Raw genomic sequence first — 19,859 nt, 5'->3', positions numbered from 1 at the left:
TTAATTAATCATTTATTTATACCAATATGGACACATGGATATTTATTTCATACTTCGGGTTATCGTCCAATACTACTTTATTTTTTTTCTTGCTCATATTTTTCCAGCTTTGGCTGTTGGGAGCTCTTTCAGTTAACTCCTGGGTCCCTTTGATATATCCCCATCAATGTAGGGGTTTTCCGTTGGTTTGTTTTTGAGCCCTTCCTTACTTTCCGGCACTACTTGATGCTCCAGGCTCATCTTGTGTATTTCTTGCCCCAGTCCTAGAATTAGCCATTTCTCCAAGGGGCCCTGGGTCCTTTTATTAAAGATGGTATTAAAAACCAAGATCTGGGTGCTTGGTGGGCTCTCTGCTTTGGCTGTTGTCTCATTGTAGTTCATTCTTTGCATAGCAGGGTGAAGATTTAAATAATTTAAGTTAGATTATAATTTGTTCTTTAAAACCTCTGATGATTTATCATTGTATCTTCAAAAGTCATGACTCCTTACAATGGCTTCTGAAGCTTGATCTGGCCCTTGTCTACTTCTCTGACTTCATCTCTTACCATTCTGTCTTTCATTCACTTCTTTCTAGATATGTTGGCCTTTATTCGCCCCTTTTTTTTCTTCTTCTCCTCCCTCTTCTTCTCCCCCTTCTTCTCCTCTCTTTCTTCTTCATAGCAAGCTTGGGTTTTTGCTTTTGCCCTTTCCTTTGGAATCTCTACCAAAGATTCCATTTTGCACCCACATTGCATGTGGGCTTCTTCTCATTCTTTAGGTGTCAGTTGAAATGTCCCCTCCTCCTAAAGCATATACCTAACCACTTTATTTAAAATAGTTCCCCCAGCCCCACCCCAGGAACTCTCTATCCCCTTACTCTCTAGATTTTATTACAGAAGGCACTCTACTTCAGCCTCTATCTGAAATAATCTAATTTTTGTAGTTGTTTGCTATCTGACTCTCTTTACCAGAATGTGAGCTCCATGAGAGCAGGAACCTGGTCTGTCTTAGTCTCTGCTATATCCCAGAGCTTAGAACAGTACTTATATATGGTCAGTGCCCAATATCTATGTATAATGGATGAATGGAAAAAGGAATCAATGACTTTCTCATCCATTTTGCTCTTGAAAGTTTGCCTTAGGCTGTTTTTTTTTTTAATTGATGTTTTAATAGTTTATAACATTGTGAAATTTTGGGTTGTACATTTTTGTTTGTCCATCACCATATATATATGTCTCTCTTCATCCCTTGTGCCCACCCCCCAACCCCATTGCCCCTGGTAATCACAATACAGTTTTCTCTGTCCATGTGTTGGTTTATATTCCGCATATGAGTGAGATCATACAGTGTTTGTCTGTCTCTTTCTGGCTTATTTCACTTAACATAATACCCTCCAGGCCCATCCATGTTGTTGCAAATGGGACGATTTTGTCTTTTTTTATGGCTGAGTAGTATTCCATTGTATATATATACCACATCTTCTTGATCCAATCATCAGTCGAGGGACACTTAGGTTGCTTCCACTTCTTGGCTATAGTCAATAATGCTGCAATGATCATAGGAGGGCATAAGCCTCTTTGGATTGTTAATTTCAGGTTCATTGGATAGATTCCCAGTAGTGGGATAGCTGGATCATAGGGCATCTCTATTTTTAATTCTTTGAGGAATCTCCATACCGTTTTCCACAGAGGCTGCACCCAGTTTGCATTCCCACCAGCTGTGTATGAGGGTTCCTGTTTCTCCACATCTTCCCCAACATTTGCTGTTTTTTGTCTTGGTGATTATAGGCATTCTAAGGGGCGTGAGGTAACATCTTAGTGTTGTTTTGATTTGCATTTCTTAGGCTGGGTTTTAAAATCTCTAACTAGAAATGCTAAATTTTTAAGTGAAATAATGAATGAATTTAAGATTCTCATGAAAATGAGTTTCTGTATTCAATTTAATTATTGAATTGTATAATCCTAAAATTCTCAAGGAAAATTCATTCATATAACATTTTCTTGTGCTTCAACCATTATTCATTTTGTTCTCAAAAAAACTGCATGGAGTAGCAGATATTATCCTTACTTTACAAATAAAAAACACAACTGACTTTTTAAGATCTAAATGACTTTTTCAGGGCTTTGTAGAAACAGGGAGCAGACTTAAGACTGGAAATCAGATCTTTTCTCCATGGTCTCTTTATTCTTAATTTATGTTTTTCTCTTCCTAATTTTGTGTTGCATCTTCTGTTTGTGTACAGTGATATCTAGAAAATGAGGGGCTTTGGATAAACGTATTCTCTAGACAACCAAAACATCTATTTTAACCATAAAATTATTAACTAATGATTTTTAAAATATAATCCTGTCTAAGTAATATACTTCCATTTCTTACTAAACAGCATAATTAAATGATTACTTTCATGACTTGTAGCTATCATTATTAATATTAATAATTAAACTGTGTTATCAAACAATGGTGCAATTAGGCTCTAAGGAGCTACATTGGGCTCTGCTTGTCCCTTTAAAGAATTCCTATAGAGTTCTGTAAAGTGTAGCAGATGATCCTGCTTTATCATTTCATCTCCGCTTGACATCTGCAGAGGCTCTTGAGGTGTCCAGAGTCTTTGCCTCTACACCAGTCAACTCTGGATTGCTCTTGTTTGAGTTTCTTTTGTTGTCTCTCTAAAATTTTAGGATCTGCCAATTATTGTGTCTAGCACTAACCTGCTAGCCACAACTTATATTGTTGTATTTCTGATTACAACCTAAAGTAGAAATGAAAATTTCCAGGGAAAATAAGAAAACAAATATTATGTGTAAAACTGATGTAGGCCAGTAAATTTTACTACCTCCCAAGTCTGCCTCATCCCCCAGAGAGCACATGACAAGTATGTACACAACGCTAGTGTGAAAGGACCAGGCAGAACCATTGGAAACATTCTTCCACAGCGATATGAAGAGACAAAGAGCCCATTGATCAGAATCTTATGGTATGCCTACTGGTGGTCTCTATGATGTGGTTTGCAGAAGCAGCTGCCCAGTGGTCAAAATGCAGATAAAGCACTGTGGCAGAGTATGATTAAAAATAGTGAGGGAGAATAGAGAAATCAAATATATTTTGTACATAGAATGGGTTAAAGTGTATAAGAGCTGTAGACATTTTTATTTCCAGCTAATGTCTAGGTTTTTGGCTTTTATTGGAGGTTTGAGGTTGCTGAATATCTGACTGAGGAAGAAATGAAGTGTATTAGTCTGCTAGGGCTGCTATAACAAGGGACCACAGACAGGGGCTTAAACAACAGAAATTTAGCGTCTTACAGTTCTGGAGGCTGGAAGGCTGAGATCAAGATGTCAGAAGGGTTGGTTTCTTCTGAGGCCTCTCTCCTTGGCTTGTGGATGGCTGTCTTCACTCTGTGTCTTCATATGGTTTTCCTTCTGTGTCTGTCTGTGTCCTAATTTCCTTTTCTCATAAGGACACCAGTCCTATTGGATTAGGACCCACTTGAATGACTTCATTTTAACTTAATTACCTCTTTAAAAACCCTATTTCCAAATACAGTCACTTTCTTAGGTACTAGGGGTTAAAACTTCAGCTTATGAATTTTGGGAGCACACAGTTTAGCTCGTAACATGAAGTAGGCTCTATTCTCCTTAGCACTGTTTTCTTTAGCATTTTGAATTTATTCTCAATGGCTAAAGGATCTTTACTCTAAAAGCTTTATTCTCTCTAGAGATATATTTATACACAAGAAAAATTATTTTAGAGGAAACATATGATTAAGTGTTATAAATCATACAGTTGGGAAATGATGTTGGAATTCAAAGAAGGCAGTTATCAATATGACCTAGAGAATTGTAGAACCTGGGAGCCAAAAATGGCCTTAAGAATTATCTGTCTTTTTCAGTCTTATCCATCTATAGGTTCGAATTCTATATATGCAAATTTTTATCACCTCACACTCACTTCTCCTCTGTTCTCTCCCTTCCCCCTCCCCTTTTCTTCCTTCTTGGGAGCTGCATAAAAAATTTAGACAGCTTACCTCTCCGTGGGATAGTTTGTGTGGCTAAACATTGATTTATTTCAAATGCCTCATTTTACTAATGAGGAAAATGGGGCTCACAAATAAATTACTTGCCCTGGTTCCTGAACTGGAATCCAGGTTTCCTGATTCTTGTTCCAGTATGCTCTTGAGTGCATTGTGCAACTATTTTAGTGACAGAATGTTTTATTTGTGTTTCAAGGACAAATAAGATTCCTTTTCTATATTGTGTAATCAGGTCATTTGTATTATTTTCCGTTAGCCTTCCCTCTTAAATATTTCCAGTTTCTTCAGTTATTTTTATACTATTCTCTCTTATTTTTTTCTACATATTTGGACCCTCATATTAAAATTGCACCCCAAGTAAGACCTCAACTAGAGTAATACATTCTTTCTTTTTATAATATAGTATTGTTTTTTATAGCTAAAATATTGCTGGTTGTACTTGTAGCCACAGGTAAACTTTCCTTAGTGTCATAGCTTCGATAAAACCTACCTTATACTCAACTTCTCGTATGTGCCAGAGCCTGCCCTAGGCACTTGATAGTATCATCTCCTTTAATCCACACAAAAATTTTAAAAGGTAACTATAACTCTCATTCTATAGATAGTGAAACTGAGAGTTAGAGTGGTCATGGGGTAGAAAGCGGAAGACCTGGGACTGGGCTCGAGTCTGTCTGTCTCCATTGGCTGCCTTTTCCACTATTGTTACCTCAGTGTTAAATAGACGATACCACTCTGCTGAATAAAGTCTCCAGCGTATCAGGGGGCCAGTGATCCCGGTGAAAGGGCCAGGGCCTGGTTAAAAGGAAAACAAAAACAAAAACACCAGTACCAGTGGAAGCAGAAGTGTGCCCGCGGGGAGCAGGAATTTACACAGGTGTGTTCCCCGCAGTGTGTTGCAGTGCCCAGTGGAAGAGTCTGTCAGTAAACAGACTCTTTGTAGGTGCCTCATGGAAACGAAACCTGAATGTTCTCATTAATGCCTCACGTAAGGCATCTTCAAGCAACGTGGGAGGGACTCTGCTGCTCTTTTGCTCCTGATTATCTCAATTTCTAAATTTCTGAATTTTTGATTTATATGTTTAAGTTTAGAAAAAGATTAAGCATGTAATGGGCACCTTTTATTTGTATCTTTTTCTCAGTTTTTAGTTGTGGTAGCTAATATGTCTAAACATTTAAATTCATATTTTTTCTTTCTGTGTATTTTTCTGTCTTTTGTATTTATAGCATCATTATCATCAAAATATAATATGGAGGCCTAAGTTTTACACACAATAAGTAGATAGCTCATAACCTCCTAATGCCATGGTAACAATATCAGTTAGAATACATTGGGTTAAAAGTAACAGAAATATCCAAGTAAAGGGGCCAGCAATGCCCGACTTGATGAACTAACTCAGCAAGAACTCTAGAGAAAGGCTGTCCTGGAATTGGAATTATATCGGAGTTCTGGGCTGGCATTTCTGTGGTTCTCTTGGCCTTCCCCTCATGGTCACCAGCTTGCTACAGCAGTTCTCAGTGTCATATCCTTACATAATAACTTAAAAGGCAAGAAACAGGGAGAGAGTAGAAAAAGAACCTTCTCCCTAAATCACCCCTGACCTTTTCTTGGAGAAAAACCTTTCCAAGAAGTATCCCCAGCAGACTTCCCCGTACCTCTCACTGCTTAGAACTGGGTACATGCCTATCCTTGAACCAGTCACTGACAAAGCAGAATAGGATTGCCCCAGTTGGCTTGGCCTAGTGGTGATTCATTCTTGGGGTGGACATATTTTTAGCACCTTCAAAAATTGGAATTCTGTTATCAGGGAAAAGGAATACTGACGGTTAGATAGGCAACAAATAGTGTCTGACACAATTATTGAACTCTTAGTGTGATCATATAACCACATGAACAGAGCAGGATTGCAACTCGGATGAGTGCAAAGAAGGAGCGGCTGGTGCTATCAAAATATACAGTAAAGGGATTTAATCTGGTCTGGCCACTCCTCTTCAGAGAATTGATAATTCAGCAAAATGTGGAGAAAGTTTTAGAAGTTCAGTAGGCAGAGGGGTTAAGAGATGCTGGAGTGGGTGAGAGGAGGAGGAGGGAGCATTCCTAGCACAGGAAGTTACTATGTTTATGTAACTGAAAGAAGATGTGTAAATATTCACTGCCATTGTTACTAGCCTCTGGGCTGATGAAGGCCTTTGAGTTACTTGGAGAGGGAAGAAGAAATTCTTAGACTTATAAGTAGGATCCTGAAATATTGGAATTTCTGAAAATTTTCTGTGCTTTAAGGGAACAACAGGACAGGTTATTTGGCTTGGATTGTCCTAGAGTATCCTTGGTATAGAGTTGCCATATGTAATGTGTTTATAGGCAAAAACCAGTCTGTCACTCCTGCTGCTTCCTTCTAATAATTTTCTGCAGCTAGAATCTACAGTTGGCGTAAGAACAGCACCCTCACTCTTCTCCATGGTGTCTGAAACATTTTATTAACCTGTAGTTCATACTTACGTGGTTCCTATGTTTAAATTTTTAATACAATGGAACATTAAGCAAAAAGCAATGTTCTCTGAGACTTTGTGGCTTCCTCATAAGAGATAATAAAATTTTAAAAAGTAATAAAATAAAAAGGCTTTTGACTTCAGTACACACAGAACTTTCATGGACACTGGTAGTTTTATAGATTTTTAGTAGTTTTATAAATTTGCCTAGGACTATAGGACTCTAACTAATGACTAAAACTGCCCTCTTTTGAAAATCTGCAACTCTATTATCAAAAGAATGTATATATTATATCTTTTAATTATTTAAAAAGCAATAATGATACTTAAATTCTCCTAGCATCTACCTTTTATGGTTTTTAATGTCATAAAAACTTTCTAGGTTTAAAAATTTGGAAGTTCTAGTTTAAGCCTTTATTAATGTGGCATTATTGTTATGACTGCTCTGACAAGACTCCAAAATAATAGTGGCTTCACCATAGTAACGGTTTGGGATTCATATGGTGCTACCAGTGTGTCTGCATCTTCAGCCCAAGGGGTGGCCAAAGGCTGTTGCTCTAATATCAGCTTCTCTCTCATGATCTAAGAATGACTGCTTTAGCTCCTGGAATCACATCTACATTCCAGCCAGTGGGAAGAAGAGGAAGAGGGGAAGGGTGCAATCATTCCCTTTAAGGGCATAACTCAGATGTTATACACATCACTTCTGCTTGCATTCTTTTGGCAAGAACTTACATGGTCACAACAAACTACAAAAGAGGTGGGAAATATTGTGGAAAAATTGTGTTACCCAGGCAGCCATGTGCCCATCTAAAACTCAGAGATTCTATTTCTAAAATTAAAGAAGGGAGAATGGATGTTGGAAGACAGCAGCAGTCTGTGCTGTGTTCACCATATTTTGGCGATTGCCAGAAGAACTGGTTGAATAGCTTTAAGCTTAGATGTAAGTATGTAATCACGGGGTAGAATGGGTGTCCATGGAGACACGATTATATCTGTGCATCTTGTACCCACGTAACGTTCCTTTGTACATTTTCGTATCCCCACCGTCTAACACCTAAGTAGACTACTGAAGAGAAGCACCTGAGAAATGCGTTTGGAGTGAGTGAATGGACAGCCCTCTTTGCCTTTCTTGTACAATCTCTGCTACATGTGAATTCCTCTTCCACACTTGCCATTGTTCCTATCTCTATTTTACTTACTTTCTTAAAGAGGATTTGTGAGTAGAGATGGTCACCATCCATAGTATGATGGAGGAGGCCTTTGTGTCCCTGTGTGTATGTAAAATCTGACAGAAATCCAAATTAATTTATCCTATAGGACCAATTTCCCTACCCCCCAAACTGATAGTATTAACTTCTCTTATTATGTTTTAATTATTAATAGAGTAGTTGTATTTTTTTGGAAGGTTCTTTACTGTGTTTGAGAATTCTGAAAATGTTCTTTTTTTTTTAAACTGATACCTAAGGTCATTAATTAGTTTGTGAAGATGTTTTCTCTGTACTCTATGTGTATGTTTTACATATTGACCAGCTATCCCTGGAGAAGATAAGATGGTCTGAGGAATAAAAATTTTCGGATATGACTTTTTGTATCTCAAAAGAGGCATTTTATCCAGTTTTTGATCACTGTATCTTGTTTTGGCTTTCTGTTAATTTACAGATTCATTTGTGTGTGTGTTAATTCCTACTACAAGTTTTTAATAATTCTTCAGTGCCAGGTGCTGCGTTAAGTGTTGGGAATATAAAGAAGGCTAAGAGCCAGCTTCACCTCGCTGGGCTTAGTGTCAGGGCCACACGGTATGGGATTGCCATGCAGGCCTCACCCGTGCAGTAACCGAGGGCGAGCAAGGAGCTCTGGGAGGCGATGGGGCAGGCAGGGTGCTGACAGGACTGAGGTGAGTCTTGATAGTTGAGTAAAGGTTTGTCAGTGATGAGCTGCCGGAAGGGATTCTAGGCCGAGGATACTGGATGCAAACTGTGAAAAAATATGGCAATAGTTCGATTTGGTGAGAGGGAAGGGTACAGTGTGGGTTAGAGAAGGGGGAGCTGCAGAGCTGATCATGGTGGGCCCCTCACTCCCCATGCAGAGGAGTGTGGACTGGATGTCGCGAGGTTAGTAACTTTCAAACTTTTTTGTCTATGACCCATAGTTAGGACATATCTTTTTACGTGATGACTTAATACCAAGCCTGGCCCTAACATTTGCAAGGCCTGAGCAAGAGGACAAATGGGGATACAATATAGCTAATTATTTAAAAGTTATAAATCAAGGCAATGAACTGTTAGAAAGGATATACCAACCTACCTTGGCAAATATACCTTAAACCAAAAGAAGGAAAACTGTGTGTAAAACCATTGATACCAAATAACTGATAAGAATGCAAATTTAAAATTAATTTTGTCTTCCACCAAAAGACTGTTATTCACCCTGGGGAGATGCTGGGACAGCAGCAACTCGGTCAAGTGGGAGGAGTGGGGGGGGGTGGGGCTCCCTCAACCTTCTCTCCAGTGGCCATGGAATCCTTCAGAGAAACACCTCCTCTCCTTCCTTCTTTACTGGGGAGGGGCTCTTTATCTCCTGCCAGAAGCCCTGTGCTCCTGCCCCTCACCCCTTCCCTATGCCCACTAGCCAGGCACTGAGTTCCAAGGCCATTGAGCCACACCAGTCTGGTCCAAGGGGTACTCTCTGGTCCCTAGGTGCTTCTGGCTCCCCACTCTCCCAGGAGGGTTGGAATTAAGGATTCTCTGAGCAGGAACGGGGAGCGTAAGGAAAGCATCTTGCCCTGCCCTATCTGTCCCCTTCCTTCTGCCTCAGGTCCAAGCTCCCTCCCTCAAGTAACAGCCTTTGGCCCCCCTCTCCGGGGGCAGCACAACTGGACCTGAAGAAAGGGCCCATGTGGGCTGTTTTGGTAGAGAATGCTGGCGACCCTGGTACTTGGAGCTTCAGATACAAGAGGGGACCCCTTGCCTGGTGGAGAGGAGGGCACAGGCAGAGGAAGGCTGGAGCAGAGGCTTCGTGCTCACTTGTAAGGGTAGTACTGCCCAGTACACACATGTGTGAACATGCACACACATACGCACAAATACAAATGCATGTACATATACCTAAAAGTTGCACAAAACTGCACATACTGTCAGTATGTGAAGTGCATTCTGTCTTCTTTTCTGTTCTATTTTAGTTTTTAAAAAATACTGGGTGTAATTCACCAAATTAATTTAATAATCCACTAATGGGTCAGCTTGTAACCTAAGTTTGGACAACTCTACTCTAGTTGTTGGGATGGTGGTAATGTGATCGGATTAGTGTTTTGAAAACATCTGGCAGCTGATTAGATTATGGATCGGGAGGGAGAGGGGGCTACTGGTTATGAGATTATTGAGCCAAAAATAGGCCTCAAGATGGTAAGAGTGAGGATGGAGAGGAGGGAACATCGTAGATTGAACAGGTCCTGGTGACTAATCAGATATTGGAGGTGCAGAAAAAAACTAGAATAACGTCATGATTTCCAACTTCAATGATAGGGAAGAGAGCAGAAGTATATTTAAAGGAAAAGAAAATGAATTCACCTTAGCACATGTGGCATTTGAGGTTTCAGTGCGACATTCAGGTGGTGGTGTTCGTTGGAGAGAGGTTTAGTGATGGAGGGACTGGCATAGGGCTTTGGGATTTAGCATTAGGACTCCACTGATGAACCTTAGCAAGGACAGATCCTGGTGGTTCAAAGAGAGAACATGTTGGGAGGTCAGGAAAGGAAGGCATACAGTGTAGGATACAATCTATCCTTTCAAGAAACTTGTTTGTAAAGCCAGGAACAAAGAGGATAACAAGGGTAGGGCACAGATTTGAGGGAGGGCATTTATTGAATTCTGGAGCACTTCTCTGCAGAAGGGAGGAGGAACCTGTGGGGACCCAGACATGGCAGAGAGAAGGAGTAATTGATCCAGCCTGGTTTCAGGGCAGATGAGAGAATGCATTTTAGGACATAAGTGGAGGGAACCTTAGACAGAAGGAAGAACACCTCTCACGCGGGTAAGAAGGAGATAAGGATGTGTGTGGAGGCAGAAGTTTCCTTCAACAGACAGCTGTTGAGTACAAACACCAGGCACTCGGTAGGCACTATGGCCTCAGAGGTTCATGAGGCACAGTCTGGTGAGGAGGGCGCATGGGGACACCAGCAGGAGTGTCGTTCAGAGTTATGCTCAGGGATGCTGGAAACTAAGAAGAAGGTGCAGGGCAAGGCTTTCCAGGACAGGAGAGAGGACAAAAAGTGACAATGGGTTTGCACCTTGAAAGAGGAGTCAGGGACATGTAAGAGAAGGATGGAGATGAGGACTGGGTGGGGCCAGGGCTTGGAAAAAATGTGGACCTAGGTTACAGTGGTGGTTATGATAACCATGGTTGTAATAATCAGTTTTGTTTTTACAATTATTGGCTTTGTTTAAGCATCAGGTGAAACTTTATTTGGGGATGTTTGAGAAGATGAATTTTTATGACAGAGGAAGCTGCTTCTTGCTTATCCTTCCCCCTCCCCCCTTTGATGACTTCTCTCAAAGCTAATTTACGTTAAAAAAAATCCACCGCTTCCCAAAGTGCTTTGGTACCCTGGCATAATTTCAAAGAAATCTCCTTTCCCACTTAGTTAACTACATTTCCCCAGGAAAAAAAAAAACTTCTCTGTCAATGTAACATCCTTTAACAGGACTCCTGCTGGTCGGTTCTTGTATCTTGCTGTGGCAGCTGTGAGCATATATACTATTGATTGTTAATGTGTGATATAAATCCGGCTGGAGCATGCCCGCTAATTGGTTTGAGAGCTAGATATAGACAATGCTGTCTTATAGTAGCTTGTGTAGCTGGGCCTAGTCACAGGGTTAATTCTGCTTGACAGCACATCAGCAGCATCTTGAGAGTAATTACCCAACAGAAGTTTTCCCACAGCCGAACTGAGAGCTTCAAAGGCTTCTGAATTTACAACCAGTATTAACCTATATCTAAAACATAATGTTCCCACAAGGGCTCAGATTTTTTTTCTCCTTCTTAGTAAATGTATGGGGTTACTAGGTTCATTTACTCTGTGAAGAACTTAGTGAAAAATTACTTGGTGTTGAATAATTGAAAATCTTTAATAATAAGTAAAGAAGATAATTTTAAATTTGAATTTTTTATTACTTTATTATATTACTGAAGCAAGTTAGTCTGTAGAGATTGGGTGCTTTTTTTTTTTTTACATAATTTATCCTCTTTCTCTCAAAAACAAGCTAAAAAGTTAATGTCTTTTCCATACTGTGCTCTCTCAATGGATATGTGCAGGTTTAGGGGACCTAGGGTAATGCTTGCACTTGAAATGGTTAAAATAAATATGTATTTACATCTTAAAAGGCTATTTTACTTGTTGACCAATGTACTGAAATCTATAACTATTGCATCTTTTCTCCCCCCAAAAATAACAGTTATTCTTTAACAAGCAACTTTCATATGTAAAAAATTTCTTTCCCTTTGCAGGTCAGAAACCAAATTTGACTCCGGTTCAGGTATGTTTATATTAATAATGTTATTCTGAGTATATTTTATTTACATTATTCTCTGAGGAGTAATTCATCAGATCAAGAACCATTTTGATTTTAAACAGACTAGGCAGCCTCTTTTCAAAACATGAACCCCACCTCAAAGCAGGGCTATTGGCTGCTTGGACTCATAACTTGAGATGTTCACTTTGGGATTCTTGATAGTTCTGCAATAAGCATTAAATGCTCCATATATGCAGAGTTTCATTTTAAAAGCAGAGGTGGGGGTTGTATATACTCATTCCTCAAAATAGAATATTATTCTCTCAGTGGACAAAGCATCCTGAGTAATCTGAAGATTCTCTGCAAGTGACTTGTCATCAAATGTGGGTAGTAGATACATTTAATCCAGCAAAGTACAAAGAGTTTTAGCCAAGAGAAATAGAAATTTGTCTATGACTTATTAGTTTTTTTAAAATTGGTTTTGTTGAGGGGGTAATGGAAAATCAAGGTCACCTTAAGCCATTATTTTGTATCTATCAAGACAAAATTTACATTCTCACAGATGGTGGCATATCGGCCTCCTTAGATGTTTTCTTCTCATTAAGCGTGAATGTAGCCATGTAATCCTTAGGTTTGACTGTGTCTTTATGTCACTTGCTGAGATTTATATGCTTCAGAGTTTCTGATGATGTTTACAAGGAAAGCACAGAAATTTGCCTCATGTTTGGTACAAATGAATTATGCCCTTTAGTGAACTGTAAATAGATCAATAAACATTAATTTTCAATTCCAGGAGAAAATAACTTGCAGAAAAATATATCGCTTATTAAATTTAAAAGTAACATTCTTACTCTGGTTTGAATTCTATTACATTTTTACTTAAAAAAATGTTTTTGTTTATGATGTTCACAAAGGAGCTAAGGACTATGTATTCTTTATAGTGGTATTAAGGAGCCGACATGCTTTTCTTCTGCAAAAGCTTTATCTTTCTTTTATTGTATAGCTTTATGAATTTCTCCAACTTGGTGAGACTCTTTAAATATGAAGTTTGTAAATTTAAGTTAACAGTGTCACCTAATTTGAGAACTATGATTCCAGAAATCTTTCCATTCTGTGTGTTCTTGGGCTTCTGAATCACGTGTGACAGTGATAGTATAAGATGAACATTCTGTTTTATAGTATTGACTATGTGGAGGCTGAAGGCATGGTCGCATTGCGTCTACCATTTGACTTTTTTATTGATTCATAGGAAGTGACTCAAAATAGGGTGAAAAGTCTTTGTCTTTTTTTAATAGTTAAAATCTTTAAGTATAATAAAAAATAAATGAATAAAATTGATGGAGAATGAATTTTTACATAAAAATTGCATGTTTTTTTATCATTGCCATTCAGTCGCCAAATATTTATTAAGAACCCACTTTGTTATGATCTGGTTTAATTGCCTAAACATCAGATCAGAAACTGGCTTTAGGCTCCAGATCTGGAATATAGCTTTTTAAAATGAAAAAGTCTACTAGGTTCATTTTGAAGGTAAAACCTGGAAATAGTGTACAAAACTGAAATATTAGGCTGCTATTGTCAAAGTCAGAAAATTTATGTTAAATTTTCAAATCCAAATTAAAGTGTGCTGCTAAATTCCTGTAGTGTGGGTTAGTATTTATCACTAAAATTGTTATAACATCTGTACTGGCATACATCTTTCACTCTTGTGACCAAAGATTTTGTCCATGATTCTTATTTTTTCCAAGTCCTGATTTTTTTTGTTAATGTCTGTCATGGCGAACATCTGCCTGTCTTTGAAAACTACGGAGTTCTGACCTCTCAAAACTCTTATGGGGAATACTGATTAGAAGTTTGTTTATTCTTTTAATTTTGAATTTAAATATGTTGTGGAAAGAATTCAGATGGTTTCAAATTAATAAACAGGTAATTATTTTTTCTTATAAGCTCTTTTAGCTTACTGTCAAATGAGGGAATCATGACAAAGGAAGCTAGAAATGTATTCTTTGGCATTCTATATCATGCAAATTTTGGTTAGAAATAAGGTAGCATATTGGAACAATTAAATGTATGATTTTAATAGGTTCAGATTCTCTATTGTTCATCAAATACAGAAAGTAAACTAGCTCTGTTTAATGTTGTATACAGCTGTAACAGTGTTCCTGACAAAGTAAGATTTTCAAATGGAGGAAGATGCCAATCTTACTAAGGAAAAAAACGCTTAAAAAATAAATACTATGGTCAATGACTAGCCATCAAGGAAAGGATTTCAAAGTAAAATTACATATATATGTATAATTTTTTTTTTTTGCAAGTAAAGAACCCAACTTATGCAGAACTTATTCCACATTTGCAGTTTGTGTAAATGAGTTTCAAGCTGTAAAGAGAGATTCAGGAGGAAGGAAGGAGAGTTTTCATTGTCAGCATATGGTAAAAAAGGTCTGTTGTTGAATATATGTATACCAAAATGATCGGCCTAGAAAGTGATTTAAATTTTTTCTTATCGAAATTGTATCAGTTCTTTTTTGTACAAAAGCAAATCCATAAACAACTTTGTGTTTTTTTACAAGTTTCAAAAAAATTTCAACCATATATAGAAGTAGAGAGTAGAGTATAATGAATGCCCACATATCCATCATCTAGATTTTACTGTTGTTCATAATTTGCCATATTTGTTTCACTTTTCTTTTTTCACTTGAAATATTTTAAAGTAAGATACATACATTTCCCGTAATTTTTAAAACTTAAAAATTATAGATTGTCTTGACTTATTGAAAGAGGTCGGTTAATTTTTTGAGGTTTTCATCTATCTCAGAAATTTGGGTCACCTACAGATTCTTATGAAAAGGATTGTGGCATTACCATGGCCATGTTCAGTTAAAGAGACATTGAAAGTTCTCTTTGTGGTGAAGGTTAAGAAAACCTTCAACCAGAAGGCAGAGGCACTGAGTTAATTCTCATCTGAGAACCCCAGGAATGTTCTATCCTCAAGGTTAATTTGATTAAAAGTTTAGCTGCCCTCTCACTGTAAACTCTATGTACTGAGTTGTATGCTGGTTAAACTCTGTTTCTTTTGGTTTATAACTCAATCACCTAACGTTTTCGGCTTTTCCAGCTGAGAACACTCAGCCTACCTTATTTCTAAAGGAGTTTTAAAATTTCTATTTTAATACTGTTTCCCAGTTGATGTACTCGTGTTGCTTGCCTACGATCGTGTGTAGTTGGCGATTTTACTAATAGAGTAAAACAGACTTCCTTTTATGTTCAGAAGGAGCAAGAAACTGTGCTCTTCTCCCCACCTCCCAAGAAGGGAAGTTGGTTGATGCTGGAGGAAGCAGAGCATTGAGTTTAATGTAGTGATTAAACATGAAAGCCATATATCAAATCTCAGGAGAAACATGCTTTTGAAAGAGGCAGAGAACTGTGGAGCATATTGCATGATAGGCTGTGTAAACAGAGCCCTGGAGGGCAGCGTGTGGATGCAAACCAATTAAATAAGGAACTTACTGGCTTTGCTTTCTATCATCTGGATGGGCAGGATCACAAGTTAACATGCACAGGGTTGAAGTGTAAACTTTGCTTGAATAAGCTAGGCACCTTTGGAAATTTCATTAACTCTTTCCCTTCACTACCAAGTTTTTTTTTTTTTTAATTTAACCAAAGTCCCGAGGAAGTTAAAAACAAAAAACAAAATATATGCTCTCTTGGCCCTTCTGTACATACCCGCCAGCAAAGATGCTAGTGGCAAGTGGAATGGAAGAGAAAGCAGAGGATGGACTGCTGAAAAGACCCGAGTTGGCTATGTAGTCAAATTTCAAGAACATGCACATGTCTTAAAAATGACCCATTTGGAAAAGCAGAGCTCTTGCAGAGTCCCTGAAAAAAGATGTTTTTCTCTTCTGAATTTTAGGTATAGGGCAAAGATATAGTTGGAATTTACTAGTCACTGCATAACATCAGGGTATTGTTATTTCTGTTCTGTTAAAACAGAGTAGTTTTCTGACCAAGAAGAACCTGAAGCCTATAAGTTAATAACTATATGTTAAGGACTACCCAGAGTCTAATTCTGTGGTCCTAACCTTCTCAGGCAATGTTTGGGTGAGAAAATGAAATACCAAGTTAAATGGTATAGTTTTATGGTCCATAAACATTCAAAACAAAGATTTTTTTTTTTTCTGTAGAGTCATGTTGGCTGAGTAAGTGAATAAGCTTATGTTTAGTGCTTGTTGATTCTGGGCTGCTTGGAATAGTGATACTAAGGAAATGGGCTCATAGAACACAGCAACTCAAAGGTATAAGATTTCATGAAAGCAAATTATGGAGGATTAAGAAACCTAATAAGCATGGTTAGTGTGGAGAGTGGAGGAGGGAGCTTACTATTAAATAAAGCCCCGGCGTGTACAAGGTTAGGAGATCCTAAAAGACACGATAATAAAAGGCACAACAGAATATAATTATCCTGAAGAAAAAAAAAACCCAAGGAACAAAAAGCAGCTAGTGTCGCTTTTAAGATCTGTAGTTAAAAAGGAATCTACAGCAGGGTAAGGAAATCAAAGAATATAATCAGTTAAAGCTTGAGGCAAAAACATAAAGGCAGCGAAAAATAGAGTAGGCTGTTAATGGTGGTCACTAAGTTGAAGGGAAATGAGGAATTTGCATATAGTGGAACCAGAGCTTGGAAAGCTTATTAGCAAATGAGACAATCTGCCTAACACAGTAAGCCTTTCTCAACAAATATTAATAAGGAAAACATTTTCAGTTCTTATAAATGTGAGAATATATTGACAGTACTTTTTAGCTGCTACAAATCAATTTTGTCATTTTAAATTTCTTATTTTTTAAGGTCTCGTAACACTGAAGAACAAGAAAATAAAATGTAAATCTCTATGAGAGTATTGAAATCTGCCTTTGGGCATTGTTCATTGATAGAAATAAGAAAAATATTGACTATTCATCTCTTCATTCATTTAACATATATTTATTAGGCATACTAGATGCCAGATGCCGAGGTCGTAGCTGGGAACAGTGTGGATACAATTCCTTCTCTCATGGAATCTTACAGCTAGTGAGTCCATTATACATATTCACATGTATTTCTTTGCATAGTTAGCTGAGAACGGCTAACAAGGTTAAATTTAGATCCAGATGATGAGTTAAAGAACTCTTGATATTTAAACATAAGCTAATATATTTTAGATTTTGACAAATTCACCTTTTTTTTTTTTTTTTGGTGAGGAAGATTTGCTCTGAGCTAACATCTGTTGCCAATCTTCCTCTTTTTTGCTTGAGGAAGATGTGCCCTGAGCTAACATCTGTGCCAGTCTTCCTCTACTTTGTACGTGGGTCACTGCCACAGCATGGTGGCTGCCAAGTGGTGTACGTCCACACCCTGGAACCGAACCTGTGAACCCGGGCCACTGAACCGGAGCATGCTGAACTCTAACCACTAGGCCATGGGGCCAGCCCCAAATTCACCTTTGTTTTCTTTTTTCAAACCATATTGCTTTGTTTTCCACGTTGAATTTTAAGAGAACAGCCTAATAATGCTAATGGTTACTGTGTAGTTTTTCTATAGCTTTTAATCAAGAGTGACATTTCACATTTGATTATCATTAAAAGAGATTAACTTAGAACGATGACAAATGTTTGCAAATACTGTTCTGTTCTTCACTTTTATTTATTTATTTTATTTGTTCTTTTACTGGATCCTATTCAAGGTTGGCCTGAAAAAATCAGGCAACCTTCTCTATAACAATCTTACTGGATTGTGTAGAAGCCAGTAGGGGACATATCCCTTCATCTCCTTTTATAAACCCATTTAAAGACCGTGGGGCAGCAAGGTACAGCGGCTGAGGGCAGAGCTGCTGGATCAGGAAGATCTAAATGAAGTCTCTCCTTACTTCTCGTAATTTTCCATTGATTTTCTTGGATTTCATGTGTACTATTATGTCACATACTTAAATTTTATATTTTCTTTCCTTGTTATTTAGAATTAGAGCATTTAAAGCTATGAGTTTCCTTCATTAAAGCTTTAGCTGAATCCCAGAGATTTTTTTATATCGGATTTTAAATAGCTGCAGCTTTGATTTTCTTTTGGACACAATGGTTGTTTAGGAAAGTGTTTTTAAGTTTCCAAATTTTCTACTTTCTACTTTTATTAGTAATTTTCAGTTTCATTGCTTGGTGGGCAAAGAATGCTGATTTACTGCTCTTCAGTATGTCTGTTATTTGGTACTTATTAAAATTTTATTTTTTGGCCTAATATGTATTTAATTTTTGTGACTCTCCTGTGGGTGGTTTGAAAACTATGTTCTCTGCAACGTAAAGGATTTGATGCATATTTATTAGATTAACCTGATTCATGATTTGTATCATTATTTATTTGGTCTTTATTTTGTCTGACAAGGACTCTGAGAGGAGAGAGAGTCTGTCACTTGATAGCTTTTTACCTTCTCCCTCTTGAGGCATTACCACCCCTGTGTTGTCAGCACCACGTGCTCTAGATTTGCTGGCTCTAGCCATATTGTGTGGGTCGTGCGTTGCACTTGTCTCTTTGTAGAGAATGTTATTCCAAAGCAGTGCTCATGGAAGTGAAGGCTGCTCTAAATAGGAAACTTACATTATTCCAAATTCGTATGTGAGGCAAGTTGTTTTACCACCTGCAAATACCAGTGCTTTCCCCTTCCCTCTTGCCCTCAACACTACCCCCTCGCTTTGTAAGGAAAGAGGCTCTGAGCCATTATATGATGCAAACCTTTGTTTTCTCCACTTGGCATCCTCCCCTACTCCTCCATCTGTCTGGCAAGATTCTGTTTATCCTTTAAGGCTCAGCTCATGCATTGCCCCCTCAATTAAATATAGTCTTCCTTAACACCTTCCCAGCAGTTAACCATCCCTTCTCTGTGCAAACATTGGATCTTGTACTTACCTTTATTGTAGCATTTCTCATCTGCTATAATTATTTGTGTGGATCTCTTCTTTCTCTCCAAGTCTTTGAATTTCTTGAAGGCATGAACCATGACTTATTCACCAATAATGTTCTCCAATTGTGATAGAAATGCTTAACTACCTACCAAAGATTTATTTTCCCCTTTTCTAGCGTAAAGTTGTTGCTGGGAAGTGGCTACTTGGCCGGAGATTACAACTTCCAGCCCCTTTGCATCTGTGTGGGGACATATGACTAATTCTCCCAGTGGAGTGTGTGTTGTTTCTGGGTGAAGGGGATTATGTATCCAGTATGCTTTCCCACATCTCTCTTTCTCTTCTGAGGCTACGTCAGAGGTACACGTTGAACATGATTGGCATCACAATATGGAGGGAGTCTGGATCCCTGAGTCACACTTGGAAGAGATCCACTCAGGAGAGCCCTTCATCCAAGAACATCTTCATTGGCCTTTATGTAGAAGGAAATAAACGATTATTGTAATAAGCCACTGAGATTTTGCCATTGTTTATTATAGCAGTTAGTGTTACATACCTGACTAGCCCAGTGCCTAGAATACTCCCTGCCAAATAGTTGGTACTCATTGATTATTGCTGGATAAATGATAAAATGAATGGCTAGGGGTTACATTTTCTAACCTGAAGATGATCTTTTAAATTAAGGATCATACAAATATAGTATACTATGTTCTATATAATTACTGAGCCTATCAGTTAGTGATTGTCACAATAGTACAGAGCAACAGGACACCTTAAAAAGTGGTGACTTGAAACAACAGTAATTTATTTGTGCTTACTTCTCTGTGGGTTAGTTGGGAGTTGGCTGACATAGGCTCCTCACATGTTGGGTCCAGGTCTGCTCCACAAGTCTTGTCATTGATGATAGAAGAGGGCAAGTGCAAATATGCAGG

The 19,859-nt window shown here is 38.1% G+C and overlaps 1 protein-coding gene across 1 annotated transcript in view; it reads left to right on the top strand.

Moving 5' to 3' along the window:
• Positions 1-19,859, top strand: part of MSRB3 (methionine sulfoxide reductase B3) — a 162,153-nt gene that overhangs the window by 68,943 nt on the left and 73,351 nt on the right. Inside the window, exon 5 of the mRNA XM_058557707.1 lies at positions 12,002-12,030. Within this exon, the coding sequence (XP_058413690.1) occupies positions 12,002-12,030 (29 nt within the window). The remainder of the gene's footprint in view (positions 1-12,001; positions 12,031-19,859) is intronic.

This window comes from Diceros bicornis, chromosome 17 (genome assembly GCF_020826845.1).
Source record: "Diceros bicornis minor isolate mBicDic1 chromosome 17, mDicBic1.mat.cur, whole genome shotgun sequence".
NCBI lineage: Eukaryota > Metazoa > Chordata > Mammalia > Perissodactyla > Rhinocerotidae > Diceros > Diceros bicornis.
This window is presented reverse-complemented; position numbering and strand designations above follow the sequence as displayed.